This window comes from Mauremys mutica, chromosome 5, assembly GCF_020497125.1.
Source record: "Mauremys mutica isolate MM-2020 ecotype Southern chromosome 5, ASM2049712v1, whole genome shotgun sequence".
NCBI lineage: Eukaryota > Metazoa > Chordata > Testudines > Geoemydidae > Mauremys > Mauremys mutica.
The window spans coordinates 145401149-145428199 of record NC_059076.1 but is presented as its reverse complement, the minus strand read 5'-3'; the positions used below and the strand labels follow the sequence as shown (position 1 = coordinate 145428199).

General features: G+C 58.9%; 1 protein-coding gene across 1 annotated transcript in view; it reads left to right on the top strand.

The window, feature by feature from the left end:
- LOC123370908 (vacuolar protein sorting-associated protein 16 homolog) overlaps nucleotides 1-27024 on the top strand; it is a 30192-nt gene extending 3168 nt beyond the window's left edge. Inside the window, exons 3-24 of the mRNA XM_045017823.1 lie at nucleotides 1068-1165; nucleotides 2443-2571; nucleotides 3784-3928; nucleotides 4005-4120; nucleotides 5795-5917; nucleotides 6949-7004; nucleotides 8157-8246; nucleotides 9226-9320; nucleotides 10804-10880; nucleotides 12697-12828; nucleotides 12908-13035; nucleotides 13911-13946; nucleotides 15031-15139; nucleotides 15231-15365; nucleotides 15605-15713; nucleotides 17666-17763; nucleotides 18010-18117; nucleotides 21415-21492; nucleotides 21916-22085; nucleotides 22970-23066; nucleotides 23567-23670; nucleotides 26066-27024. Coding sequence (XP_044873758.1) covers nucleotides 1068-1165; nucleotides 2443-2571; nucleotides 3784-3928; nucleotides 4005-4120; nucleotides 5795-5917; nucleotides 6949-7004; nucleotides 8157-8246; nucleotides 9226-9320; nucleotides 10804-10880; nucleotides 12697-12828; nucleotides 12908-13035; nucleotides 13911-13946; nucleotides 15031-15139; nucleotides 15231-15365; nucleotides 15605-15713; nucleotides 17666-17763; nucleotides 18010-18117; nucleotides 21415-21492; nucleotides 21916-22085; nucleotides 22970-23066; nucleotides 23567-23670; nucleotides 26066-26210 — 2378 coding nt within the window. The 3' untranslated portion in view covers nucleotides 26211-27024. The remainder of the gene's footprint in view (nucleotides 1-1067; nucleotides 1166-2442; nucleotides 2572-3783; nucleotides 3929-4004; nucleotides 4121-5794; nucleotides 5918-6948; nucleotides 7005-8156; nucleotides 8247-9225; nucleotides 9321-10803; nucleotides 10881-12696; nucleotides 12829-12907; nucleotides 13036-13910; nucleotides 13947-15030; nucleotides 15140-15230; nucleotides 15366-15604; nucleotides 15714-17665; nucleotides 17764-18009; nucleotides 18118-21414; nucleotides 21493-21915; nucleotides 22086-22969; nucleotides 23067-23566; nucleotides 23671-26065) is intronic.
- Nucleotides 27025-27051: the final 27 nt, after the last annotated feature.

Genomic DNA, 27051 nt, shown 5'->3' with positions numbered 1-27051 from the left:
CGATCAAAGGGATTTAAATCACTGATTGTAATCCTGGTTTAAATCAGCCAGCTGGAAACCTTTATTTAAATCATCCATTTGAATCATATTTTGCATTTGTACTTTCTAGTTGTTTTCCTAAATAAAGGTTGATTCTCATTGGTTGGTCACTATTTAAATATGTAGATTTCCAACCAAGTTTAGCCTTTACCCTAAACTTCATGTTTCTTTTTGCTAACCAAGAGGCTACACTGTACCTATATGCATTTAATTAAGCAATTTTATTTTTTCATATTAATTTTTACATTTTTTATGATGATGGAAAATGGTGAATGGTGCATTTCTTATTTACTAGATGGTTCATTTTTTATTGTGATTTGGCTCAAGCTTTATTTGGATGGAAATTAAAATGCGCAAAACCAACATTTAATTTTTATTTAAGTAAGTAAAAATACCTTAAATGTGCTGGATACGTGCTGTATACATAAGAAAAAAGTATCAAAGTTTATCAAAACACATTTTGCATTTAAACGTGATTTATTAAACAATAATAGGGATGGTGTCCATAGCATCTGTTTGCCAGAAGCTGGGAATGGGCGACAGGATGAATCACTTGGTGATTCTCTGTTCTGTTCATTCCCTCTGGGGCACCTGCATTGGTCACTGTTGGACTTTTAAAAATAAACCTGAATTAAATTTTTTTAAAAGAAAATCATAGATATCCCCCCCCCCCCCCTTCGTCCTGCTTTAAAGTGAGTCTCGGTCGGGAAGAGGTTATTCTGTGCCAGCCTTTGTGCAGAGTGCGTCTCAGCAAGACTTCTCACATCTTCCTCTGCTGCCAAACCCCGCAGCACGGGATCTAATGGGGAGAACCCCAAAGGGAAACTGACCAGACATGGGACACAATCTGAGCGGAACTGAGGGGCAAGGAAGGATTATGTAAATTAGGTGTGGGAAATGGTGATGCAGGGGAGGAGGCTGAGCCTTGTCCCGCTGGGGAGCATGGGGCCTTTTGACAGTCTCCTGAGAACAGGGTGGTTTGGGTTTGGGTTCCCTGTTGTTGTTTCACTGCAGATTGTCTCTTGCAGCTTTGCTGAAGAACAACTTCCGGAAAGAGAAGTCACCCGCGTCCCGACCGCTGCTGGAGATCTACTCGGCCTCGGGCGTTCCCCTGGCCAGCGTTCTGGTGAGTGCCTAGCTAGTGCCAACTCCCTGTGGGCCTGTCCTACTGGTAGCACCTGGACACAAGCGATACCCTTTTAGCTCCACCATGTTCATAGAATCATAGAATCTCAGGGTGGGAAGGGACCTCAGGAGGTATCTAGTCCCGCCCCCTGCTCAGAGCAGGACCAATCCCCAAGTAATTCACTTTCAGTTCCTTCCAGTGTGCCCCTCCAAGGTGTCATCAGGAGCTTGGAACGGATTGGCCTGCGTCTGGGGCGGGAAGTCTGGAGCACAGGGCTGCCTAAGCGGAATGGAAGCAGTGACGTGTGTGGTGGTATCCCGCCTCCAGCAGTGGACAAGGCCCGGTGCTTCAGATGCCAGTCTGACAGTGGTGTATGGGAGGAGGGGCTGGGGTCAGCCCGCCAATCCTGGCAGCAGTCAGGAGACGTCCTGAAGCAGGAGGGTGGATTATCCAAATTTTAGCTGCTATTTATTTCCAGTGAAGCCCACAATGCACTCCATACCGAACAGGCCTGAAGGCAGGCTCGGGCCCTGCCCCCAGAAGCTCGCAGCCGGGGTGGACTAGGACTTAGGAGATCATGTCTCTGCCACTGCCTTCCTGTGAGGCCTTGGGCTAGTCATTTAGCGTCTCAGTGCCTCACTCCCTCATCTATCTGGTCCATATTGATTTTAACACTCTGGGGCGGGGGCTGTCTCTGACTATGTGCACGGTGGGGCCCCAATCTCAGCTCGGTCCACGTCTGTAACAATGAATACCGCAGCCTGGGGGAGCCAGAGCTAGTGCCCAGGGTCCGGGTGTGGGCAGCCAGGGTGGTGGTGGTACCAGCAGTGACAGAAGGGGTTACGTGGGGAGGGCCTGGCCATGGGACGTTGACCTCCTGGAGGAGACAGACTGAGTCGGAGGCGGAGAGGCTGGGAAGGGAGGGGCAGATCAGTGGGTCAGCAGCAGAAGGACGCACTTGAAGCTGTATAGGGGGGAATATGGGGAGAAAAGGAGGGGGCCTGTGGGACCCCATGGAGATGGGGATCAGCTGGAGGGGAAGGAGGAGAACCAGGGCAGGGTGGAGTCGTGAAAGGCCAGGGACAGCCAGGTGCCAAGGAGAAGGGCCTAATGGCAGAGGCTGGAGGCCCAGAGAGGTGGCTTGTGGCTCCAGCTCTGCTGTGCTGGCTGGTGTGAATTCCGCAGTGTAGTCACAGGGGTTTCCTGTCACTGTATGAAAGTGACCCCTGCTGGCAGCAGGACTGATGTGCAGAGCGTGGTTCTGTCCTTCCCCGCAGTGGAAGAGTGGCCAGGTGGTGCAGCTGGGTTGGACTGCCAGCGAGGACCTGCTCTGCATCCAGGAGGATGGCACCGTCCTCATCTACAACCTCTTCTGTGAATTCAAGCGGCACTTCAGCATGGGCAACGTGAGTGTGGATGGTGCGGGCTGGGTGGCTTTGTCAGCAGAGGGAGGCTGGGCTGGTATTTGGATCAAGAAGGTGAGAATCAGGACTCCTGGGTTCTGTTCCCTGCTCTAGAAGGGAGTTGGGGCTTGGAGCGGGGGGTTCTGGGATCCCAGGACTCCTGGGTTCTATTCCCATCTATGGGAGGGACTGTGTAATCTTGTGGTTAGAGCATGGAACCATGAGCCAGGACTCCTGGGTTGTTTCTTTATCTGCCATTAATTGCTGCATGACCTGGAACAAATTAGTTCCACTTGGGACTTCATTCTCCTTTTTGGAGCTGAGGAGTGATGAGCCTGGCCTGGCCTGGCCTGCCTCCCAGGGGATGATGTGAGGCTGACTCAGTCACAGTGTGTACCGTGCTTTGACCCTCGAAAGGCGCTGGCGGGGGCAGAGGGGAGGGTACTGTGTTCTGCTTGCCAACAAACTGGCACGTTATACGCCTTTGACTCTGCGCTGGGGACGGTGAGGCTCCCAAATCCATCCTTGGCCTGGATCCATGCATGAGTCACTGCCTGGGCCCTGGGAGGGGGCGGCCAGGAAGCTGGGCACAGCTGTCACTAGGGCTGCGAACTGGCCTGAGGGACCCTGGAGGAGCTGTCAGCAGGTTAGGGCCCTGCTCATCTCAGAACATCCTTTGAATTGAGGCGCGAGCTGTGTGCGATTTCAGGTTGGCTGGGACGGCAGGTGTCCCTTGGGCAGAGCTCCTGCTGAGCCTTTCCTGAGGAGACAGGGTGGAGCTGGGCTCTTGGTACGAGCTGGAAATGCGATTGTGCAAATGGCATCTCTGCCGTGCTTCTCAGGAGCCCTGCCAGTGCCAGGAGACCGGGATTCCTGCTGGTGCCAGGATCTCACCTGGGCGCTGGGCTCTCTCTGCCTCTGGCACCATGACCTGCAGTACCGGGGGTTTAGCTGACAACCGCGGCGAAGAGGCCTGAGGCCTGTACCGCCGGCTCACCCACCCCTAACAGGCTGGTCGGAGTGAGAACTAGCTAGCGGCAGTGCTGGCCGCGGCTGTGATAGAGTGAGAAGGGGCTGCCCCAGTCCCTCATCCGGCCGTGTCCGTAGTTCAGGGTCTCGTTCTCTGGCCCCCCGCTGGCGATCCCATTGTCTCTCTGGCGCTGAGCTCTCCCCAGTCTCCCTGGGCCATGCCCCTGTCTCTGTCTCGTGGCTCAGGAGGTCCTACAGAACCACGTGCGGGAGGCGAAGGTTTTCCACACGGAGTACGGCACGGGCGTGGCCATCCTCACTGGAGCGCACCGCTTCTCCCTCACCACCAACATCGACGACCTCAAGCTGCGCAGGATGCCGGAGGTACCAGGTACGCCGCCCCCGCCCCTGCCCTTTCCTTCGGGGCTGGGCAGGGGGCCTGACCACCTGTGTCTGCCCTCCGGCAGGTCTGCAGAAGCTCCCCTCCTGCTGGGCCGTCCTGTCCCAGGACAGAGTGACCATCATCTTGTTAGCTGTTGGCCAGGACCTGTACCTCCTGGACAACACGTCCTGCTCCGTGGTGGTGAGTGAGCGATGGGGAAACTGGTGGGAGGGGTCAGATCCAGACCTGGAGACAAAAGGCCTGTACCTCCCCGCACAGCTCCAGCAATGCAGCACCCTCCCTTTATGTCATAAACTCTTGAGCAATAGTCAACATGGTTTCTGTAAAGGGAAATCGTGTCTAACTAATCTATTAGAGTTCTTTGAAGGGGTTAACAAACATGTGGACAAGGGGGATCTGGTGGACATAGTGTACTTAGATTTCCAGAAAGCCTTTGACGAGGTCCCTCACCAAAGGCTTTTACGTAAATTAAGCTGTCATGGGATAAAAGGGAAGGTCCTTTCATGGATTGAGAACTGGTTAATGGACAGGGAACAAAGGGTAGGAATTAATGGTAAATTCTCAGAATGGAGAGGGGTAACTAGTGGTGTTCCCCAAGGGTCAGTCCTAGGACCAATCCTATTCAATTTATTCATAAATGATCTGGAGAAAGGGGTAAACAGTGAGGTGGCAAAGTTTGCAGATGATACTAAACTGCTCAAGATAGTTAAGACCAAAGCAGATTGTGAAGAACTTCAAAAAGATCTCACAAAATTAAGTGATTGGGCAACAAAATGGCAAATGAAATTTAATGTGGATAAATGTAAAGTAATGCACATTGGAAAAAATAACCCCAACTATACATACAATATGATGGGGGCTAATTTAGCTACAGCGAGTCAGGAAAAGGATCTTGGAGTCATCGTGGATAGTTCTCTGAAGATGTCCATGCAGTGTGCAGAGGCGGTCAAAAAAGCAAACAGGATGTTAGGACTCATTAAAAAGGGGATAGAGAATAAGACTGAGAATATATTATTGCCCTTATATAAATCCATGGTACGCCCACATCTCGAATACTGTGTACAGATGTGGTCTCCTCACCTCAAAAAAGATATTCTAGCACTAGGAAAGGTTCAGAAAAGGGCAACTAAAATGATTAGGGGTTTGGAGAAGGTCCCATACGAGGAAAGATTAAAGAGGCTAGGACTCTTCAACTTGGAAAAGAGAAGACTAAGGGGATATATGATAGCGGTATATAAAATCATGAGTGATGTGGAGAAAGTGGATAAGGAAAAGTTATTTACTTATTCCCATAATACAAGAACTAGGGGTCACCAAATGAAATTAATAGGCAGCAGGTTTAAAACAAATACAAGGAAGTTCTTCACGCAGCGCACAGTCAACTTGTGGAACTCCTTACCTGAGGAGGTTGTGAAGGCTGGACTATAACAGGGTTTAAAACTGGATACATTCATGGTGGTTAAGTCCATAAATGGCTATTAGCCAGGCTGGGTAAGGAATGGTGTCCCTAGCCTCTGTTCGGCAGAGGATGGAGATGAATGGCAGGAGAGAGATCACTTGATCATTGCCTGTTAGGTTCACTCCCTCTGGGGCACCTGGCGTTGGCCACTGTTGGTAGACAGATACTGGGCTAGATGGACCTTTGGTCTGACCTGGTACGGCCGTTCTTATGTCCCTGGGGTGGCCCTGCCGCTGCTTGCAGGCTGGAGAGAGAACGTCGCTCTCCGGGGCTCTGCCCTTTCACAAGCACTAGTGGTGTGTCCGGTGCCAATCCCCCCAGCCTGCGCCCTGCTGAGCTGCCGCTGTGTCCGTCTGTCCCTTTATCACTTCTGTCTTGTTCTCCCTGCATTGTAGACTCCACCTGGAATCAGCCCCCACGCTGGTGCTTACGTGCAGATGGCAGTGTCCTTCAACTACTACTACCTTGCCCTGTTCACCGACACGGGCTCTATCTGGATGGGGACATCCTCCCTGAAGGTGAGTGCTGCCCCTAGGGCACTGCCTGTCTGTCACCTGCCGGCCGCGGCTCCAGTCTGCTCTCCTGAGTCCCCGGAGCCTCGGGTGCAGGCAGCTGGGTCTGAGACAGTCTCAGTGAATCCTAGAATATCTGGGTTGGAAGGGACCTCAGGAGGCATCTAGTCCAACCCCCTGCTCAAAGCAGGACCAACCCCAACTAAATCATCCCAGCCAGGACTTTGTCAAGCCTGACCTTAAAAAACTTTAAGGAAGGAGATTCCACCACCTCCCTAGGGAACCCATTCCAGTGCTTCACCACCCTCCTAGTGAAATAGTGTTTCCTAATATCCAACCTAAACCTCCCCCACTGCAACTTGAGACCATTGCTCCTTGTTCTGTCATCTGCCACCACTGAGAACAGTCTAGGTCCATCCTCTTTGGAACCCTCTTTCAGGTAGTTGAAAGCAGCTATCAAATCCCCCCTCATTCTTCTCTTCTGCAGACTAAATAACCCCAGTTCCCTCAGCCTCTCCTCATAAGTCATGTGCTCCAGCCCCCTAATCATTTTTGTTGCCCTCCGCTGGACTCTTTCCAGTTTTTCCACATCCTTGTAGTGTGGGGCCCAAAACGACACAATACTCCAGATGAGCCTCACCAACGTTGAATAGAGGGGAATGATCACGTCCCTTGATCTGCTGGCAATGCCCCTACTTATACAGCCCACAATGCAGTTAGCCTTCTTGGCAACAAGGGCACACTGTCGACTCATATCCAGTGGTGCATTGCTGGCTGGGGATTGTCCAGCTTTGGGCTCTTGGCCAGGGCAGATGGAGCAGAGCCGTACCCTGATCTCTGTGTGGACGTGGTGCTGGTGTTCCTGGGGGCACAGACAGCACCGGGGTGCTAGTGACCAGCTCAGAGCGGCACGTGCTGCCAGGGAGGTTCCTACAGTTGCCCCGGCGGAGGATCCTGTTGTCCCCATCTGAGCAGAGCCTGCACTCCTCTTACTCCCCAGACGTATCTCCCTGTAAATCGCGTCTTCTCCTTTGCAGGAGAAGCTGGGTGAATTCAGCTGCGACTTCCGAGCTCCGCCCAGACAGATGGTTTGGTAAGTGGGGCTCTTGTTTCGTTCTGGAATGTGGCATCTCCCCCCTCGAGCTGTCTGGGCCCCCATCCTCCTCTGGGATGCTGGCCTGGAGCAGATACCTTGCCAGTGGCTGTGTGGCTCCAGGATGGCGCCGATGCTGCCATGGGCTGAGAGTGACTCTGGGAGGCTGGCGGGGCAGTTTGGGAACGTCTGCGGAGTGGCAGGAGCAGGCCGGGGAATTTGGCTGAGAGGGGCTGAGTGGAGGGAGGCTGGCGGGGAGGTTTAGGAACGTCTGCAGAGCCGCAGGAGCAGGCTGCAGCAGGCCAGGGAATTTGGCTGAGAGGGGCTGAGTGGAGGGAGGCTGGCGGGGAGGTTTAGGAACGTCTGCAGAGCCGCAGGAGCAGGCTGCAGCAGGCCAGGGAGTTTGGCTGAGAGGGGCTGAGTGGAGGGAGGCTGGCAGGGCGGTTTGGGAATGTCTGCGGAGTGGCAGGAGCAGGCTGGGGAGTTTGGCTGAGGGGCTGTGCGGAGGGAGGCTGGCGGGGAGGTTTGGGAACGTCTGCGGAGCGGCAGGAGCAGGCTGGGGAGTTTGGCTGAGGGGCTGTGCGGAGGGAGGCTGGCGGGGAGGTTTGGGAACGTCTGCGGAGCGGCAGGAGCAGGCTGGGGAGTTTGGCTGAGGGGCTGAGTGGAGGGAGGCTGGCGAGGAGGTTTGGGAACGTCAGCGGAGCGGCAGGAGCAGGCTGCAGCAGGCCAGGGAGTTTGGCTGAGAGGGGCTGAGTGGAGGGAGGCTGGTGAGGAGGTTTGGGAACATCTGCCGAGCGGCAGGAGCAGGCTGGGGAGTTTGGCTGAGGGGCTGTGCGGAGGGAGGCTGGGGGGCGGTTTGGGAATGTCTGCGGAGCGGCAGGAGCAGGCTGCAGCAGGCTGAGGAGTTTGGCTGAGGGGCTGTGCGGAGGGAGGCTGGTGAGGAGGTTTGGGAACGTCTGCCGAGCGGCAGGAGCAGGCTGGGGAGTTTGGCTGAGGGGCTTTGCGGAGGGAGGCTGGCGGGGCGGTTTGGGAATGTCTGCGGAGCGGCAGGAGCAGGCTGCAGCAGGCTGAGGAGTTTGGCTGAGGGGCTGTGGCGCTGGGCACAGCCTCGCTCCATTGTGTCCTAACAGAACAGACTTCTCGTTGCGACAGGTGCACGCGTCCCCGGAGCAAGCAGCGGGCAGTGGTGGTGGCGTGGGATCGCCGGCTCTTGGTGGCTGGGAACTCCAAGGAGTGTATTCAGTATCCTTAGAGCAGGGCAGCAGGGCAGATCCTGGGGTGTCGAGGCAGGAAGTGCTTGGGGGGCTGGGATCAGATGATTGAGAAGCACTTTGGGGCCTCAGCCCGTTTCCCCAGGGGCCGCTGGGGGACGGTTGCCTCTGTTACGTTTTCAGTGCTTTGCCATTTCCCTCTGGCGCTGCGCTGGCCATCAGGAGCCTGATCATCCTGTTACTTCCATTCCTCCTACCCCTACATCTACCCTTTTGCCCCGCCCAGCACAGCCCCCCCTCCGGTGCAGCGTTTATCTCCTCAGAGCTCCTAGATGGCATCACATCCCCTTGGCCCCGGGTCAGCCCAGCTGGGTGTGACGGCAGAGGCTCCTTCCTCGCCATCTTTTCTCTCCTCATATGGGACCCTCTCCAAACCCCTAAGCATTTTAGTTGCCCTTCTCTGAACCTTTTCTAATGCTTAGTCATTTCTGAACTGCAGTGCTTGTTCGAGTCAGAGCCGTGAGTCGAGGGACCCCCGGGGAGTAACACTCGGGTGGTTAGAGCATGGGATTGCGAGCCAGGAGACCTGGATTTGTGCCTGCCTCTGCCACTGACTGGGGCTTGTCAGAACGTAGGAGCTGCCAGACGGGCTCAGCCCCGGGGCCTGATGCGGCCCCACTAGCTATCCCAGAGGAAGGTATAAACCCCGCCGTAGCCCGTGGGGGGGGGGGGGGGGTGGTAATCGGGCCCCCATGAAAGTCTCCTGATCCCTAATAGGTGGAGATCAGCTGAGTCCTGTGAGCCGCAGCCTGATCTCCTGTCCCAGCGTGTTCGCGTTAGCGATTACCACTCTGGAGAGACTCAGTCTCTCCACTGGGCCCCACTTTGCCCCTCTCCCGAGCAGGGCGAGCGCCCAGCCTTGTGACAGGGCTGGCTCAGCGGGATGGCCTGGCTGGGAGGGGCTCCTGGAGGCGTGTTGCACAGCTGTGGATCCTTAGTGGAGAGCGTAGGTTTGTTCTGGACGAGGATTCCTACCTGGTGCCGGAGCTGGACGGGGTGAGGATCTTCTCTCGTACCACGCACGAGTTCCTGCACGAAATCCCTGGTGAGCCTGCGGGGGGTGGGGATTCGGTTGCTGTTGGACGCGGATTTCTGAATTTCCAAACCCGATTGAGATCTAGGGAGGGAGGGGGAGGCAGCCTGAACGACACGGACTCTGTTGGATGCCAGATTGCATGGCCTCATCGTCCTTAGCAGCCGGCAGCCAGTGCTGGCTCTGGAGGCGAGGGAGCTGATAACCTGGGGTGGAATGTCGAAAAACTCCCTTCCTCCCTGGTGCCCCCTCCCTGCCTATGCCCCTCAGTCCGAACCCCTTCCCCTCCCCCCCGCCATTCCAGGCCTGGTGCCCCCTCCCTGCCCATGCCCCTCAGTCCGAACCCCTTCCCCTCCCCCCCGCCATTCCAGACCTGGTGCCCCTTCACCACCCAGCCCTGCCAATGCCCCTCAATCCCAACCCCTCCCCCCAACCCCTCCCCGCTATTCCCGACCTGGTGCCCCCTCCCTGCCCATGCCCCTCAGTCCGAACCCCTTCCCCTCCCCCCCGCCATTCCAGGCCTGGTGCCCCTTCCCCACCCAGCCCTGCCAATGCCCCTCAATCCCAACCCCAACCCCCCAACCCCTCCTCGCTATTCCAGACCTGGTGCCCCCTCCCTGCCCATGCCCCTCAGTCCGAACCCCTTCCCCTCCCCCCCGCCATTCCAGGCCTGATGCCCCCTCCCTGCCCATGCCCCTCAGTGGTCGTCCCGTCCCCGCCCCGGCTGTTCCAGGCCTGGTGCCCCTTCCCCACCCAGCCCTGGCCATGCCCCTCAGACCTGACCTGCAGCACCCCAGCTCTTCTAAGCTTGAGCCCTCCTCCCTCTGCTGCTGACGCCCCTGGCTCCTGAGCAGCAGAAGTTGCGGCTGAAGCCCTGCCTGGCTCAGCAGCACCTTCTTCCTCTCCTGAGCAACTGTAGCCAGGTGTGTCCTGGTGGCTTGGCCATGCAGGAAATTTCTCCTGGAGGTTGGTCTGAGACCCAGACGGCTCCTGTCACCTGTCAGACAGGTCACGCTAACCTGCAGTGCCCCCGGGAGAGCCCTTGTTTCCTCCCTGGTGGTGGGAAGCCAAGGCCAGAAGCCAGGCCTGTGCTGGGGGCTTAGGGGAGCTCGGTGTCTCCGGAGAGCGCCCCACGGGGCTCTCCCTTCCCAGCAATCGCGGCCTGTGGAACTCAGCAGGGCGAGGGAATTGCTGCAGTGAGCTGGGAAAGAAGCAGCTGCAGTGGAGAAGAGCCTGGGCTGGAAGTCAGCACACCAGGGTCTGGGTCCCAGCTCTGCCCTAGACTTGCGGGGTGGCCTTGGGCAAGTCACTTCCCTGGTCTGTGCCTCAGTTTCCCTATCTGTGAAATGGGGCTGTTGGTACCCACGTTCCTCTTTAGAGCTGCGTGTGTGTGGAAAGGTCCGTGGAAGGTGCATGTGACGGTGGGCTCACCCAATGGCGGGTGGCTCACCCCCGGTCTGGGGCAGCATCTGAGGATGTTCCGTCCTTGTTTCAGAGGCCAGCGAGGAGATCTTTAAAATCGCTTCCATGGCGCCTGGGGCTCTCCTGCTGGAAGCACAGAGAGAGTATGAGGTAAGGGCAGGATGCCATCGCAGAAGTGTCCCGTCCCCGCCTTCCCCTTTGAAATCAGCAGGGGCAAAGGGACAGCCAGTGATCCAACGGAGGGGCCAGGGAGAGTCACAGCAGCCGATGGGTCCCACGGAAACCCCATCCAGAGCTATCCCAACCCCTCCATAGCCCAGTAACTTGCAGGGACCAGTGGCCAAGCCAGAGGGGAGTCTGGCTCCAGACAGGGTGGTCCCTTCTCTTAGGGATCTCTCGGGTACAGCTAAATCTATAGATCATTAGTGGTTTGGTCTTAGCCGGTAACAATAAAATAGGAAGACAGAAGCAGTCAAGCTTGATTGCCTTTATTAATAAAGTTGCCTTTGTTACTGAAGAACAGCGCATACGAAGAATGGAAATACAGTACCCAGTCCTTGTGCCGCTGGCTGGCTGATCCCAGGCCTGCCGGTTCGCCCAGTAACTCAACATTGCATTTTTATCGATAGCCATGGCTGCCTTTCGTACACACGTGGCAGTTGCACATGTTCCCTTTTGTCTGTTACATGTTGCAAATTTCCAAGCATGTTGCACTCTCCGGACATCCCATGCTAATGGGGTCAGTGCATTGGGGGTTGTGACAAACAGGATATTATACCGAGCAACTAACCTTTCCACTCTCACGAACGGTTACACCCCTTATTGCAAACGACGCGGAAAGCTCGTTAGGGGGTTGGCCTTTTCTTAGCCATTAAGCCAAGGGGCCTACAGCTGACCTCTGTGAAGGGGCTGCGCAGAGACGGAGCCGCACGTCTCATGCTCCTTGCTCCACCCTCGCTCCGGTCTGCTCCTGCCCTGCTCCGAGGTGCAGGGGCCGGGCTTGCTCTGCAGTCCCTGCGGCCCCATCCGTGGAGACACCGAGGCGGTTCGCGTTCAGGGCGGGGGTGGGTGTTCTCGAGGGAAGGCCGCTGAGTGTGGAAGTCAGAGCTCGAGGGAGCCGGCTTTGTGTCCTGAGGGTGGAATTTCAGAGCAGGCTGTTTGCACAAATCTCGCTCTCCGCCCCCCAGCAATGCCCGGTGACGTGCCTGAGCCGCCACTTAACCAGTGCGGGGCAGAGGGGCCCAGCCCTTGCTCTGGAGTAGGTGGCGCCGAGACGGCCTGGTGACGGCAGCGTGAGGCACCAGCTTGAGGGAGGCTGGGCAGCACGTTGGAACAGCCTCTACTAGGTTCAACGTGGCCCTTGGGGGTGCTGAAAACCCAGCCCCCGCCCCACTTTTCTTTATAACCTAAGACTCTTTGAGCTGCATGGGGATGTGGATTCCCAGCCTGACCCCACCGTGCCGGGTGCGTGGGAAGCACTGGGGCTCCTGAGTTCTGCCCAGGGGCTCTCAAGCACCCTGTACTTGGGAAGCACCGGGGCTCCTGAGGGAATCCCTGTGTCTGCCCCCTCGGCCCTGAAAGATCCCAGAGAAAAGGGGCTGCCTCCACCCTGCACCCAGTGCCTGACCCCCCAGAGCATGGTCTGGGTTTGCTGCATGTTGCTGGGGCCGGGAGGGAACAGGAGACCCCTTAGCGACGGTGCTTTGAGCCCTGGGCGGGGCGTGTCCCTTCATCAGTGGTCGCTCTGGCTCTAACAACCTGCTCTGCAAACAGCCTGGAGGCAGAGGCCGTGCCAGGGACAGGAGCCCAGCTGAGCCTGGTGGGGCTCCAGCCACTCTGGCCGCTCTGCAAGCCCACGCTGGTCATGGCTCTTCTCCCCGCCGGGCGAAGGTTGCTGAGGCAGAGACGGGTCCTTCAGCTCAGGACGTCCCTGGCCTGACTGAAGGGTTCTCTTGCCCCCTCCCAGAAACAGAGCCAGAAGGCGGACGAGTACCTGCGGGAGATCAAGGACCAGAATCTGCTCGCGGAGGCGGTGCGGCAGTGCATCGAGGCAGCTGGCTACGAGCATGAGCCGGAAACCCAGAAGTCTCTGCTCCGGGTAAGTAGGGGAGGATCTGGGGTGGGGGGCATCTCAGCGCCCGTTCCCTCCCTGAGCGCTGGCACATCTCTGTCCACAGGCCGCCTCGTTCGGGAAGTGCTTCCTCGACAAGTTCCCCCCGGAGAGCTTTGTGCGGACGTGCCGGGACCTGCGTGTGCTGAATGCCATCCGGGACTACCAGATCGGCATCCCCCTGACCTTCGCCCAGTATCCTCTGCTGGCCGAGGGGTGGCGCTGCAGGTGGATCAGGCTGGATCCGCTGGTGTCTGTAGCTAGTGCAGAGACAGGGGCCCAAAGGCCCCACCCCAGTGTAACTTCCCTGAAATCAGCAGTTACACCACAGATGAGTTTGGCCCTGGGAATCAGGACTCCTGGGTTTCCTGACTGGCCATGTGACCCGGGCAAGTCACCTGTTCCCTGTGTGAAATGGGGTGAGGAGCCTCCCTTGGATAAGGAAACATGGGGGCGTGGCTGGCTGGTTCCTGCTCATGTGCTCAGGGTCTAACTGATCGCCAGGTTGGCAGAGACACTGGGGGGGTCTCACCTTGCTCTGAGCGGGGCCACGGGTCACTTGCGAGGAGCGTCTGGGCATGTCTCACCTACTTGGCTTCGGGCATTGGTGTCCCCCGGTCCCTCCTGTTCTCTGTCCAGTCTCCTGTGGGTGGTGAGACCTTGGCCTAGTCCCAGCTGTTTGGGGGGTGGGGGAGTGGCCTATGCTGTGCAGGAGGTCAGACTAGGGGATCTGGGGGCCTCTTCTGGCCTTGCACTGTGAGAAGAACGTGCAAGCCAAGGGGAGAGATGCCGTGACTGCTCAGGCCGTGGGATTGGCTAGCTCAGTGGTTTGAGCACTGGCCTGCTAAACCCAGGGTTGTGAGTTCAATCCTTGAGGAGGCCATTTGGGGATTTAGTTGGGGATTGGTCCTGCTTTGAGCAGGGGGTTGGACTAGATACCTCCTGAGCTCCCTTCCAGCCCTGACATTCTATGATTCTATGATTGTTGCTCGTGGTGGGAGCTGGAACTCGCCAGCACAGCTCAGCCCCCGCCGTTCCTTCACCCTGCTGCTCCTTAACAGGTGCTGTAGGTACAAACAGCTCACCATTGAAGTCCTGCTGGACAGGTAACTGCCCCCTCCTGGCTGCGCATGGGACCATTGCATCCCAAATATCCCCTCTGGCCAGGGCCACAGTCACTTGTGTTACTGCATCAGGAGCCCCTGCTCTGACATTCGGCTCGGACTGGCCCTGCCTGGTTACTCAGCCCCCTCCCTGTCCCCATCCGTCTCATAGAAGTGTGGGGAGCGTTGCTGTCTGCAGCGTCCAGCAGCCAGGGGTCTCTCGACAAACCTCCATGACATGCACCAGCCTCTGCCGGTGTCGTGCCCGGCAGGCAGCCCCCTCCTAGGGCTGGAACTAGCTTCAGTCGCCCTGGCTCGTTCCGGCCCAGTCCCTGCAGTAGCTGGGACCACGGGGCCCAGGCGTCATGGCATCCTGCTACGGTCACTTGCCCACCAGGAAGGAACTGGCCTTGTTCCACAGAGGCCATTGAACAGTCACTGGGTGGAGGCGACTGAGCGCCCAGCCGGCCTGGCTCTGGGCTGGGCATGTGCAGGTGGAAGCGCCCCCCCGTTCTCACTCCGTGCTGGGCGCCATGGGCTGAATGGACGGGAGATGTCCCTGGCTGGTCCCCGCACGACCCCGCCTGCTCTGTGCGGGGGTGGGGCCCTGCGCATCACTAACAGCTGCTTAACAATAAATACAAGTAAAACCCACAAGCTGCCCCAGGTTACTGTTGGCATTCGACCCCTGTTCCCTGGGCTCCCTCGCTGCATTTACCCCTATCCCGTTCACTCCCCTGGGCTGCTGCCCTTCTCCCCGGCAGCGAGCGCTCTCTTACCCGCCTCGCCAGGGCAGCTGCCAGGGACCTTTCACCCCGAGCGTTACGGCTGGGCCCTCTTACAGGGGCACGGCCCTAAATATTTCTCCCCGTCCCCTGCGGGGAAGTGGGAACTAGTGTCACCCCCATCATGGCCCTTCGTGCTGCCCTGGCCAATGCCTAGCAGAGGCGGATGGGGCGTGGCGGGGAAGGGCCGCTCTGGGGAGCTCCGAGGGCTCTGGGGAGCTGGCTGGGTTCCCGGCTGTGCTTGCAGAGCTGCTGGTGTTCTCGTCCGGGGGTGTCAGACGTTCCCTTTGCCCGTGTCTCAGGTTAGTTCTGCGGAGGCTGTACCCACTCGCCATCAAAATCTGCGAGTACCTGCGCCTGTCGGAGTTCCAGGGCGTCAGCAGGATTCTGGCTCACTGGGCCTGCTACAAGGTAGGCGGGGAAGCCAGAGCGGGGGCAGTTCTTGGAGCACTCCCCTTGGGTGCCAAGCGCTGGGCCCAGACCTCCCCTCCCGCCCCTCCAGGTGCAGCAGAAGGACAAGTCTGATGAGGAGGTTGCACACGCCATCAATCAGAAGCTGGGAGACACCCCTGGCATTTCGTACTCGGAGATCGCTGCCCGGGCATACGACTGTGGCCGGACGGAGCTGGCCATTAAGGTATGTGTGGGGGGGACTGGGGGGCACTGACAGGGCTCCCAAGCACATGGCATTTGGCAGGGTGGCTGGTGATACCCCTTGGCCCACAGTGCCCCTGTTTAACTCCGCTCGCGGTGCTAGAGCAGCACACGGGTGCCTCTCTCGGCAGTGCCCGCTTGCCCAGCACATGGGGCCGGGGGTCTGGCTTCGTGCTGATCCTGGAGGCCTGTGCACTGAAGGGGCTTCTCTCTTGGGGGCAGTTGCTGGAGTACGAACCCAGGTCCGGGGAGCAGGTCCCGCTGCTGCTGAAGATGAAAAAGAGCCAGCTGGCCCTGAACAAAGCCATTGAGAGCGGAGACACAGACCTAGGTACGGCTGTGCGGGGAAGGCTCCCAGGGGCTCCGGCGGCCAGGATATGCTGGAGCCTTTCCACTCCAGGTCTTGGCTCCCAACAGGCCCAGGTCTCTGGTGTCTGAGCCATTCTGCGCTGGCTCCAGTGGTCTCTGGGGAATGAGATTGGGTCTTGGACCCATGTGCACCCCAAACCAGCAGGATCAGGGCCCCCTGTGGCCAAGAACTGAATGGGGCAGAGCTGTGCCTTCCCCACAACGACCTGCCCTCCTGCCCCGAGGAATCCCTGCTGGCTGGGGGCGGGCTCCCCCCAGACCAGCTCAGGGCCAGGCTGAGCTCTGCAAAAACATAAACTGTCGAGCAATAGTCAACATGGTTTCTGTAAAGGGAAATCGTGTCTTACTAATCTATTAGAGTTCTTTGAAGGGGTCAACAAACATGTGGACAAGGGGGATCCAGTGGACATAGTGTACTTAGATTTCCAGAAAGCCTTTGGCAAGGTCCCTCACCAAAGGCTCTTATGTAAATTAAGCTGTCATGGGATAAAAGGGAAGGTCCTTTCATGGATTGAGAACTGGTTAAAAGACAGGGAACAAAGGGTAGGAATTAATGGTAAATTCTCAGAATGGAGAGGGGTAACTAGTGGTGTTCCCCAAGAGTCAGTCCTAGGACCAATCCTATTCAATTTTTTCATAAATGATCTGGAGAAAGGGGTAAACAGTGAGGTGGCAAAGTTTGCAGATGATACTAAACTACTCAAGATAGTTAAGACCAAAGCAGATTGTGAAGAACTTCAAAAAGATCTCACAAAACTAAGTGATTGGGCAACAAAATGGCAAATGAAATTTAATGTGGATAAATGTAAAGTAATGCACATTGGAAAAAATAACCCCAACTATACCTACAAGATGATGGGGGCTAATTTAGCTACAGCGAGTCAGGAAAAGGATCTTGGAGTCATCGTGGATAGTTCTCTGAAGATGTCCACGCAGTGTGCAGAGGCGGTCAAAAAAGCAAACAGGATGTTAGGACTCATTAAAAAGGGGATAGAGAATAAGACTGAGAATATATTATTGCCCTTATATAAATCCATGGTACGCCCACATCTCGAATACTGTGTACAGATGTGGTCTCCTCACCTCAAAAAAGATATTCTAGCACTAGAAAAGGTTCAGAAAAGGGCAACTAAAATGATTAGGGGTTTGGAGAGGATCCCATATGAGGAGAGATTAAAGAGGCTAGGACTCTTCAGCTTGGAAAAGAGGAGACTAAGGGGGGACATGATAGAGGTCTATAAAATCATGAGTGATGTGGAGAAAGTGGATAAGGAAAAGTTATTTACTTACTCCCGTAATATAAGAACTAGAGGTCACCAAATGAAATTAATAAGCAGCAGGTTTAAAACAAATAAAAGGAAGTTCTTCACACAGCGCACAGTCAACTTGTGGAACTCCTTACCTGAGGAGGATGTGAAGGCTGGATTATAACAGTGTTTAAAAGAGAACTGGATAAATTCATGGTGGTTAAGTCCATAAATGGCTATTAGCCAGGCTGGGTAAGGAATGGTGTCCCTAGCCTCTGTTCGTCAGAGGATGGAGATGGATGGCAGGAGAGAGATCACTTGATCATTGCCTGTTAGGTTCACTCCCTCTAGGGCACCTGGCATTGGCCACTGTAGGTAGACAGATACTGGGCTAGATGGACCGGTACGGCCGTTCTTATGAGCTGCCAAGTGATGGTGCCTCCCAGCCCCTGGGAGGTGGGGGAGCTTCTCCCCTCCCTCCCCACCTCTCTGAATTCAGGAAGCCCTCTCCTCCCCCCAAGCCTTTGCACCCCACATTCTGGGCCCCACTGAGAGTTGGCTGGCTGGACCTCCCCTGATTGCTGTATGTTGCTCACTGCCCTGGCCACTGGGGGTGGGGGGGTCTCGCTGCACCTGTAGCCCCTCTAACGCGCTGTCTCTGCCCCAGTTTACACTGTCGTGTTGCACCTGAAGAACGAACTGAATCGTGGCACTTTCTTCATGACTCTGCAGAAGCAGCCGGTGGCTCTGAGTCTCTACCGCCAGGTGAGAGGCCGGCCACCCCCTCTGTGCCCGTAAGCGGGTGGGACTCATGGGCGTGTGAAGCTGCCAGGGCACTTCCAGGGCTGTGCTGCCCGCTGTCGCCCCCCGCTGGTGGTGTGAGAGGTGACCGGTGCCGTGCTGGGCCAGGGGGCTGAGCGAGTGGGGCTTCCTGTGACTGTCTCTGTAACAAGCCCGTCGACTCTCGTGGGGGCGGGGGTGTCGGCTGTAACCTCGTGTATCATGTCCCAGTTCTGCAAGCACCAGGAGCTGGAGACGCTCAAGGACCTGTACAACCAGGACGACGATCACCAGGAGCTCGGGAACTTCCACGTCCACTCCAGCTACTCCAGTGAGAAGGTGGGTCTCCTCGGAGTTGGCGGGGCCTTGCGGGGTGGAAGGAGGGGGCTGCCAGATCCTCTGCTGGCGTTTGCTGGAGGATTCACCCATCTGAGACCAGGGTTCCCAGCCTCTGAGGAGGGCCGGACAAACTGGTGCAGAGGGATAAAGATGTGCTGAGACGGGAGATGCCTCTGTAGTGCTGGCCTCCCTGTGGTACAGGGTGGGGGGGGGACTCGGGGCCTGACACTAAGGGGACGCTGGCCTCCCTGTGGTACGGGGGGGGCTCGGGGCCTGACACGAAGGGGACGCTGGCCTCCCTGTGGTACGGGGGGGGGCTCGGGGCCTGACACTAAGGGGACGCTGGCCTCCCTGTGGTACGGGGGGGGGACTCGGGGCCTGACACTAAGGGGGCGCTGGCCTCCCTGTGGTACGGGGGGGCCGCGGGGCCTGACACTAAGGGGACGCTGGCCTCCCTGTGGTACGGGGGGAACTCGGGGCCTGACACTAAGGGGACGCTGGCCTCCCTGTGGTATGGGGGGGGGGGGGGACTCGGGGCCTGACACTAAGGGGCACTGGCCTCCCTGTGGTACGGGGGGGGGGCGGGGCCTGACACAAAGGGGACGCTGGCCTCCCTGTGGTACGGGGGGGGGGGTGGGGCTTGGGGCCTGACACAAAGGGGGCGCTGGCCTCCCTGTGGTACGGGGGGGGGCCTTGGGGCCTGACACTAAGGGGGCGCTGGCCTCCCTGTGGTACGGAGGGGGGGGGGCTTGGGGCCTGACACTAAGGGGGCGCTGGCCTCCCTGTGGTACGGGGGGGGGGGGGGGCTGGGGGCCTGACACTAAGGGGGCGCTGGCCTCCCTGTGGTACGGGGGGGGGCTTGGGGCCTGACACTAAGGGGACGCTGGCCTCCCTGTGGTACGGGGGGGACTCGGGGCCTGACACTAAGAGGACGCTGGCCTCCCTGGGGTATGGGGGGGGGGGGGGCCTCGGGGCCGGAACCAAAGGGGCACTGGCCACCATGTGGTACGGGGGGGACGCGGGGCCTGACACTAAGGGGACGCTGGCCTCCCTGTGGTACGGGGGGGGGGGGGGGGGGGTTTGGGGCCTGACACGAAGGGGGCGCTGGCCTCCCTGTGGTACGGGGGGGGGGCTTGGGGCCTGACACTAAGGGGGCGCTGGCCTCCCTGTGGTACGGGGGGGGGGGGGGCTTGGGGCCTGACACTAAGGGGGCGCTGGCCTCCCTGTGGTACGTGGGGTGGGGGGGGGCTTGGGGCCTGACACTAAGGGGGCGCTGGCCTCCCGGTGGTACGGGGGGGGGCTTGGGGCCTGACACTAAGGGACGCTGGCCTCCCTGTGGTACGGGGGGGGGGGGGGGGCTTGGGGCCTGACACTAAGGGGGCGCGGGCCTCCCTGTGGTACGGGGGGGGGGGGGGGGGGGCTTGGGGCCTGACACTAAGGGGGCGCTGGCCTCCCTGTGGTACGGGGGGGACTCGGGGCCTGACACTAAGGGGGCGCTGGCCTCCCTGTGGTACGGGGGGGGGGGGGGGGGGGGGGCCTGACACTAAGGGGGCGCTGGCCTCCCTGTGGTGCGGGGGGGGGGGGGGGGGGGGCTTGGGGCCTGACACTAAGGGGACGCTGGCCTCCCTGTGGTACGGGGGGGGGGGTGGAGCTTGGGGCCTGACACTAAGGGGCGCTGGCCTCCCTGTGGTACGGGGGGGACTCGGGGCCTGACACTAAGGGGGCGCTGGCCTCCCTGTGGTACGGGGGGGGGGCTTGGGGCCTGACACTAAGGGGGCGCTGGCCTCCCTGTGGTACGGAGGGGGGGGGGGGCTTGGGGCCTGACACTAAGGGGGCGCTGGCCTCCCTGTGGTACGGGGGGGGGGGGGGGGCTTGGGGCCTGACACTAAGGGGGCGCTGGCCTCCCTGTGGTACGGGGGGGGGCTTGGGGCCTGACACAAAGGGGACGCTGGCCTCCCTGTGGTACGGGGGGGGGGGGGGGCTTGGGGCCTGACACTAAGGGGGCGCTGGCCTCCCTGTGGTACGGGGGGGGGGGGGGGGGGGCTTGGGGCCTGACACTAAGGGGACGCTGGCCTCCCTGTGGTACGGGGGGGGACTCGGGGCCTGACACTAAGGGGGCGCTGGCCTCCCTGTGGTACGGGGGGGGGGGGGGGGGGGGCTTGGGGCCTGACACTAAGGGGGCGCTGGCCTCCCTGTGGTACGGGGGGGGGGGAGGGGGGCTTGGGGCCTGACACTAAGGGGACGCTGGCCTCCCTGTGGTACGGGGGGGGGGGAGGGGGGCTTGGGGCCTGACACTAAGGGGGCGCTGGCCTCCCTGCTGTGTGGGGGAGGGGGGAGAAGGCTGCTCACCTGAGGAAACAGAAGGATCATGGGAAGATTGGAAAGTGCTTTCTCCTTAACCCCCAGCCTTGGGGCACCGGGCCGGGAGTTGGGTGGCTCCTGATGTGCGATGTGGAGTTGTCCTTCCCCTGAGGCTGGACAGGCTCAGCCTGGCTGGCCCCAGCCCTTTGGGGCAGGCACAGCTGGGCAAGGGTGTGCCCTGCCTGGCACAGAGCCCGGGTGGGTTCCCTGCGCAGGGAGCAGGTCCCTCCTCTCCGTTCCCTGGGAAGGCCTTAGTGTGCTGGGGAGGGGTGCACGGGAGCAGCCTGGCCCCTCTCTTCCCTTGGTGCAGGCTGGGCAAAGACGGGGGCACTTGGGGAGGGAACTGGGCTGGGTGGGCGAATCCCTTGGGACTGGGGTTCTGTCGGGCTGCCCCGTGCCTCTGCAGTGATCTCTGCCTGCTGCTTTGAGCCCGGTGAGGTGCACGTGGGTGGGTGTAACTGGCCGCCACCCCCCCAGGTCTGTTCAGCCTCCTAGCTGGCGATGTTTGCCAGGAGGCTGGGGCCACTGGGGGCGAGTTTCCCTTGTCTGTGCCTCTGGGCTCCCAGGAGTTCCCGAACTTGTCTGGCTCCACTGCGGGGCGGGAAGGGGAATTAGCTGCCCAGGGATACTGGACAATAAGGAGCTTCCTGGTCGTTGAATGAATAGTGGGAGGAGCCCAGGTCCCGGAGCCCAGGCTACAGCTCCCATCCATCGGCCATCGCTAGGTAGAACCGTGCCTGGGTAGCCAGCTGCCCCCGTTCCTGTCTCATGGGCGGTGGGCGAGTCCTGCAGGGATGGGACCTTCTCTCGTCCGTTTGTCACAAGTCTGGACCCACAGGCACCTCCGCCCAGAAGCGCTGGCTGGCTCGCATGGCCGCCCCACCTCGTGTGTGAGGGAGGCTGTGACTAGCCCGGCGGTTGCTGTGTCCCTTCCAGCGGATCGAGGGGCGTGTAGCGGCGCTGCAGAACGCAGTGGACGAGTACTACAAGGCCAAGAACGAGTTTGCTGCCAAGGTGAGCGTGGCTGGAGGAGTGGGGGCATCTGGGTGAGCCGGCAGGGGCCAGCTGGTTCTGCCTCCTGCCAGGCCTGCCTGCAGAGGGCCTTCCTGCTGTCGTTAGGGGCTTGGGGCCCGGCTGGGAGCAGTGCTCGGCGCTGCCGGGTGGGGACCCGGGCAGCAGGGGCTGAGGAAGCAGCGTGCTCTGCTCCTGATAGCCCGTGGGGCCGAGGGGGCCCTGGAACTCCCCTTGGTGCTGAGCTGCATAAAGCACAGTCCTCTTCCAGACAGCCCGAGCCTTCCCTTGGGAGCCCTTCATGTCTCCGGGGATGCCCTGGGGTGGGGAACGCCACGGGTGGGGTAGCTTTGCTCGTGGAGATGGACGCCCCAGGGGAGAGGCCCAGCCCCTCTGAGGAGCCCAGTCCTGGTGTCTGCTTCACAGGCCACAGAGGATCAGATCAAACTGCTGCGGATGCAGCGCCGCTTGCAGGACGAGCTGGACAAACCCTACGTAGATTACTCCCTGCACGACACCGTCTACAGCCTCATCTTGGATGGCAACCACAAGCGGGCGGAGCAGCTGTACCGCGACTTCCGAATCCCCGACAAGAGGTCAGTGCGGGGGGCGCAGGGCGGGCGGGCGGGCGCTGCTCCCAGGAGGCCTTTTGGCACCAGATGAGCCGTTCCAAGTACACGTGGCTCATATGCGCAAGGCCCCTGGTCAGAGGCTGGGGCAGGAACCGGGGCTAGGGCAGGGTGCTGGGTTGTCAGCCCTGGAGACTGGTGGCCTGTGGTTATCAGCGTCCCTGCGGTGCGGACAGCAGCCGTGGGAGAGCATGTACATGTGGTGAGCTTCCGCTGCTGCTCTCTCACCCGGCTTGGGGAGCAGCACTTCTCCGTTCTCTGGCCCCTGCAGCCCTTGGTGCCCTGACCAGCCCCGGGGAGTAAATACGTGTGTGTGTGATGGGCGGGGGGTTAGGGGCACGGACGAGCAATTGGACCTGTTGTTATTTATCTGTATTGCCACAGTGCCCAGGGGCACTGCACACACACAGACCAGAAAGACGGCCCCTCCGGGCTTCCAGCCAAAGTGGAAGATGACAGCGGCTGCAGACAGAGGGGGCGGGTACAGGGAAACAATGAAACCCCATTGGTCACATGACAGGCAGCCGTTTGCGTAGGGCGCAGGGCCGCCTAGATGGGATGACGGGCTGGATGCACGCAGAGCCCTAGGCTGCCTGTCCCATTGTCACTCTCTGTTGTTGGGGCCTTTCTCCCCTCACTCCTGACCGTCAGTGTTGGGGGTGGCACTGCCCAGCGTTGCTGGCAAGGCAGGGTGGGGTTTGCTTTGGGTGGATATGGGGCTGGGCTGGTGATTGATGTACTGCCAGCCCCTTGGGAACTGGACTCAGCAGTCCTTGGGGGTCGGGGAGGGAGTGTGCTAAACTAGTTGATCTGATGGCCCCAGTAACAGCCGCGAGGTGTCTGCTCCCCAGGTTCTGGTGGCTGAAGATCAGCGCCCTGGCCGAGCGGGAGGACTGGGAGGAGATGGAGAAGTTTTCCAAGAGTAAGAAGTCGCCCATTGGGTACCTGGTAAGAGATTCTCTTCACCATAAGAGACCCCCTGGCTGGGAGTGTCCTGCCCCGGCTTGCTCCCAGCTGTCTGCCTTTGGTATGGGTCCCACAGACCAGGCACCAGGCCTTTGGTCTCCCCGGCCGGGAAGGGGGAGCTGAGTGCTGAGCTCAGGCTGCTGGCAGGGAACGTGGGCCTAGGGATGCAGCCCCCTCTGGCCAGCTCAGACGCAGCACTGGCAGATCCCTGATGGGGGCTCAGGTTGTCCCAGCATGGGAACCTGGAAGCTCACCTCTCCTCCAGCTCCCAGTAGAATTCCACCAGCCCAGGGGACGGAGTGTGAGGTTCCAGGCACAGGCACTAAAGAACCACCCCCAAAGCCGAGGGCAGAGGCAGGTGCAGCGGGTGAGGGCACGAGGGTTGAGATGAACGAGGTTGGTGGCAGCAAGCCAGGAGAGCGGCCCCATGAGCCAAGCCTGCCGCCTGCACTGATTCCCGTCTCCCTTGTTCTCCATACCAGCCCTTTGTCGAAATCTGCATGAAACATCACAACCGCCATGAGGCCAAGAAGTACGCCGCCCGCGTGACCCCGGAGCAGAGGGTCAAGGCCCACATCCTGGTGAGGTGCGTTCACGGGGAGCCGCCCCCTGCTGAGGCAGAGCAGAGTGCTCCAGCTCCCCAGGAGACCCTGCATGGGCAGCATGTCTGAGCGCGCAGGTGGGGGCGGGAGGGGGTCGGCTGGGTTCTGAGTGTAGGGTGGGTTGCAGATGGGCATTCCCTGTGTGAATCACAGAATATCGGGGTTGGAAGGAACCTCAGGAGGCATCTAGTCCAGCCCCCTGCTCAAAGCAGGACCAATCCCCAACTAAATCATCCCAGCCAGGGCTTTGTCAAGCCTGACGTTAAAAACTCCTAAGGATGGAGATTCCACCACCTCCCTAGATAACCCATTGCAGTGCTTCACCACCCTACTAGTGAAATAGTGTTTCCTAATATCCAACCTAAGCCTCCCCCACTGCAACTTGAGACCATTGCTCCTTGTTCTGTCATCTGCCACCACTGAGAACAGTCTAGATCCATCCTCTTTGAAACCCCCCTTCAGGTAGTTGAAAGCTGCTATCAAATCCCCCCTCATTCTTCTCTTCTACAGACTAAACAATCCCAGTTCCCTCAGCCTCTCCTCATAAGTCATGTGCTCCAGCCCCCTGATCATTTTTGTTGCCCTCCGCTGGACTTTTTCCACATCTTTCTTGTAGTGTGGGGCCCAAAACTGGACACAGTACTCCAAATGAGGCCTCACCAATGTCGAATAGAGGGGAATGATCACGTCCCTCGATCTGCTGGCAATGCTCTTACTTATATAGCCCAAAATTCTGTTAGTCTTCTTGGCAACCAGGGCACACTGCTGATTTATATCCAGCTTCTGGTCCACTGTAGCCTCCAGGTCCTTTTTCTGCAGAACTGCTGCCTAGCCACTCGGTCCCTAGTCTGTAGCAGTGCATGGGGTTCTTCCGTCCTCAGTGCAGGACTCTGCACTTGTCCTTGTTGAACCTCATCAGATTTCTTTTGGCCCAGTCCTCTAAATTTGTCTAGGCCCCTGTCTGTGCCCCATTCTGTCAAATGCCATGACCCCTCTCGGGGAAGGGGGGATTGCTCTCTGCAGGGGAGGAGCTCCTTTCGATGCAGTGGCATCTGGCTCTGTACTGTGACTGACATCTCATCCTGTGGTTCAGAGAGAGGATTGGGGTTCAGGGTCCCCCACCCCAGCGTGGGAGGAGTGTCACAGGAAGATGGGGAGCAGGTGGGCAGTTAAGCCAGGGTGACAGGGTTTTATGAGCAGAGAAATACCCACCCCTTGCAGAGGAGGCGGGGCTGCCCTCTCCTGCACCTGGGGCACCGAGGTCTGTGTGTGGTCAGTGTGTATCAGGTCCTGGGCTGCCATGATTATAGCAGGGCTCTACCCCCAGAGCTAACAGAGACTCAGTGAGCTATTAACTCCAGGGTGAGTCATTCTGCTTCTGCACACTAACGGGCAGTGGGGCACATCTGCTCATCTTCCCCCGCACTGTCCTGTGCACTACAAGTGTTGTGGAAAATCAACCACATGTTGAGTTTGGATCAGATCAGCCTGAGGCTCCTTTATTGATTATAAGTGCAGGGAGGTAACGGCTCTCAGGAGCTGCCCTCCCCCCCCGATGCAAGAGAAACACAAGCCTTTTAAAGCTTAAAACCACCGACAAATTACACACACATTTCATGTCGATTACCTTATTTGGAATACAATTACAAAATGTAATAAAGGTCCAAAGCAGAAAGAAACAATCATCTCCCTTATTTGGCTTTTCCTGTTGTTGTTGTTCCCTCTCTAGCTCTTCTGTGGTTTGACTTTTCTAACTTTCTGTGGTTTGACTTTCCATTGTGCTTATAGAAAAACAAGCTTGGCTATGGCAAATTGTGTTTGGGGACTTCCCACTTCGCCGCCTCATGCCCCCTGTACGCAGAAGGCCATTGTTCTGTTTTGGGGACTTTCCATCCCACTTTTGCCTCTTCCTGCCCCTTACACACACACACAAGCAAGCTCAGCTAATACTTCAGGCCTACTAACTTGACCAAAGCCTGAGGCCCTCTGTAAATTTTCCTTCACACAAGGAACAGTCCGGACGCTGTCTGCACGCAGCCAGGAGGTGGGGCATGTGCCTGCCTAAAGGATGGAGTTTCCTCTCCGAGTGCTCAGCCTCTTGTGTGTGCTGCATGGGCCTGTCTGTGTCCCTGGTGGCAGCTGCATACCCACAGCAGCATGCACCTTGGCCGGGGGTGCACATACCCGCAGCAGCATGTGCCCTATGGGGCGGGGGGTGCCAGGCATCCCTGAGCTGGCTGTGAGATCGCCAGCTAAGGCAGGGTGGTGTCGGTGGGTGGGATGGGGTGGTCCCACAGCAGAGGGAACCAGGGGGAGATGGAATCTGCCTCCCTGACTCTGCCCCTGCATGACGCTGACTCTCCTATCGTTTACCGGCAGAGAGTTGGACCAAGCTGCTGACGCTGCCATCGAGCACAAGAATGAGAACGAGATGAACCTTGTCCTGTCCAAGTGCACCGCAGCCACTGACTCCTCGGTCGTGGAGAAGATCAACCGCGCCAAAGCTCAGATCCTGAAAAAATAATCCCTCCCGCCCTGCGCCTGGCCCCTCACAGCAGTCTGCTGGAAGCCGGCCTTCTGTATATTCGCAGGGGGTTGGGGTGGGGGGTAGGGGACATAGTCTTGGTGCTGGTGTTATAAGGACAGGAGGCCTGGAGCTTCTCACACATGCAGATCCAGCCCAGGGGCCCACCAGCATGACCTGGGGCCTTGTATTGGGGAATTTTAGGTGGCAGTGATCGCTGTACCTGGGGTGTGGTGGACTCCTGCCCTCTGGAGTTTAGGGTGCTTGGCTGGAGGTGGGAGAAGAACTTGCCTGCTATGTTATGCTGCAGCTGGCCATCCTCTTGCATCCCTGCTCATGAGTGACAGCCCACCCTGCTTAGCCCCCTGGAGGAAGCTTTATCCCTGCCCTGCGCAGGTGCATGTACCATCTTCCTCCCGAGGCCCCCCTTGCCTCCAGCAGTTCTGCCTCTCCCTCTGCTGCACCACCCTCCTCCCTGCAGCAGCTTCCCCCTCTCAGCACAAAAGCTGGTGAAGGAGCCACGGTTCAGGTAGCACTGGGGCCTCTGGCAGAAGCAGCCTCCTCTCCAGCATAACTGCAGTTCGAGCAGGCCCAGCATCCCCCATCCTGGGGGTGTGGGGAGATCTGCTCAGCCGGGTGAGCAAGGGAGGGGTTGTGGTGCCTGGTGGAGGGGGCAGTAACATCTGAAGCTGAGTGACTGTTGAGCTGGGGCCTCTGGTGTCTGGGTTCATGGGGGAGGGGGGGAAGGGGAGATGGTGTGTCACCCTGTAACCTTCACTAGGGTAAATAAATGGCTGAGACCCTCCTCCCCCCATGCTGTGTCTGACTGCTGCTGCCCAGG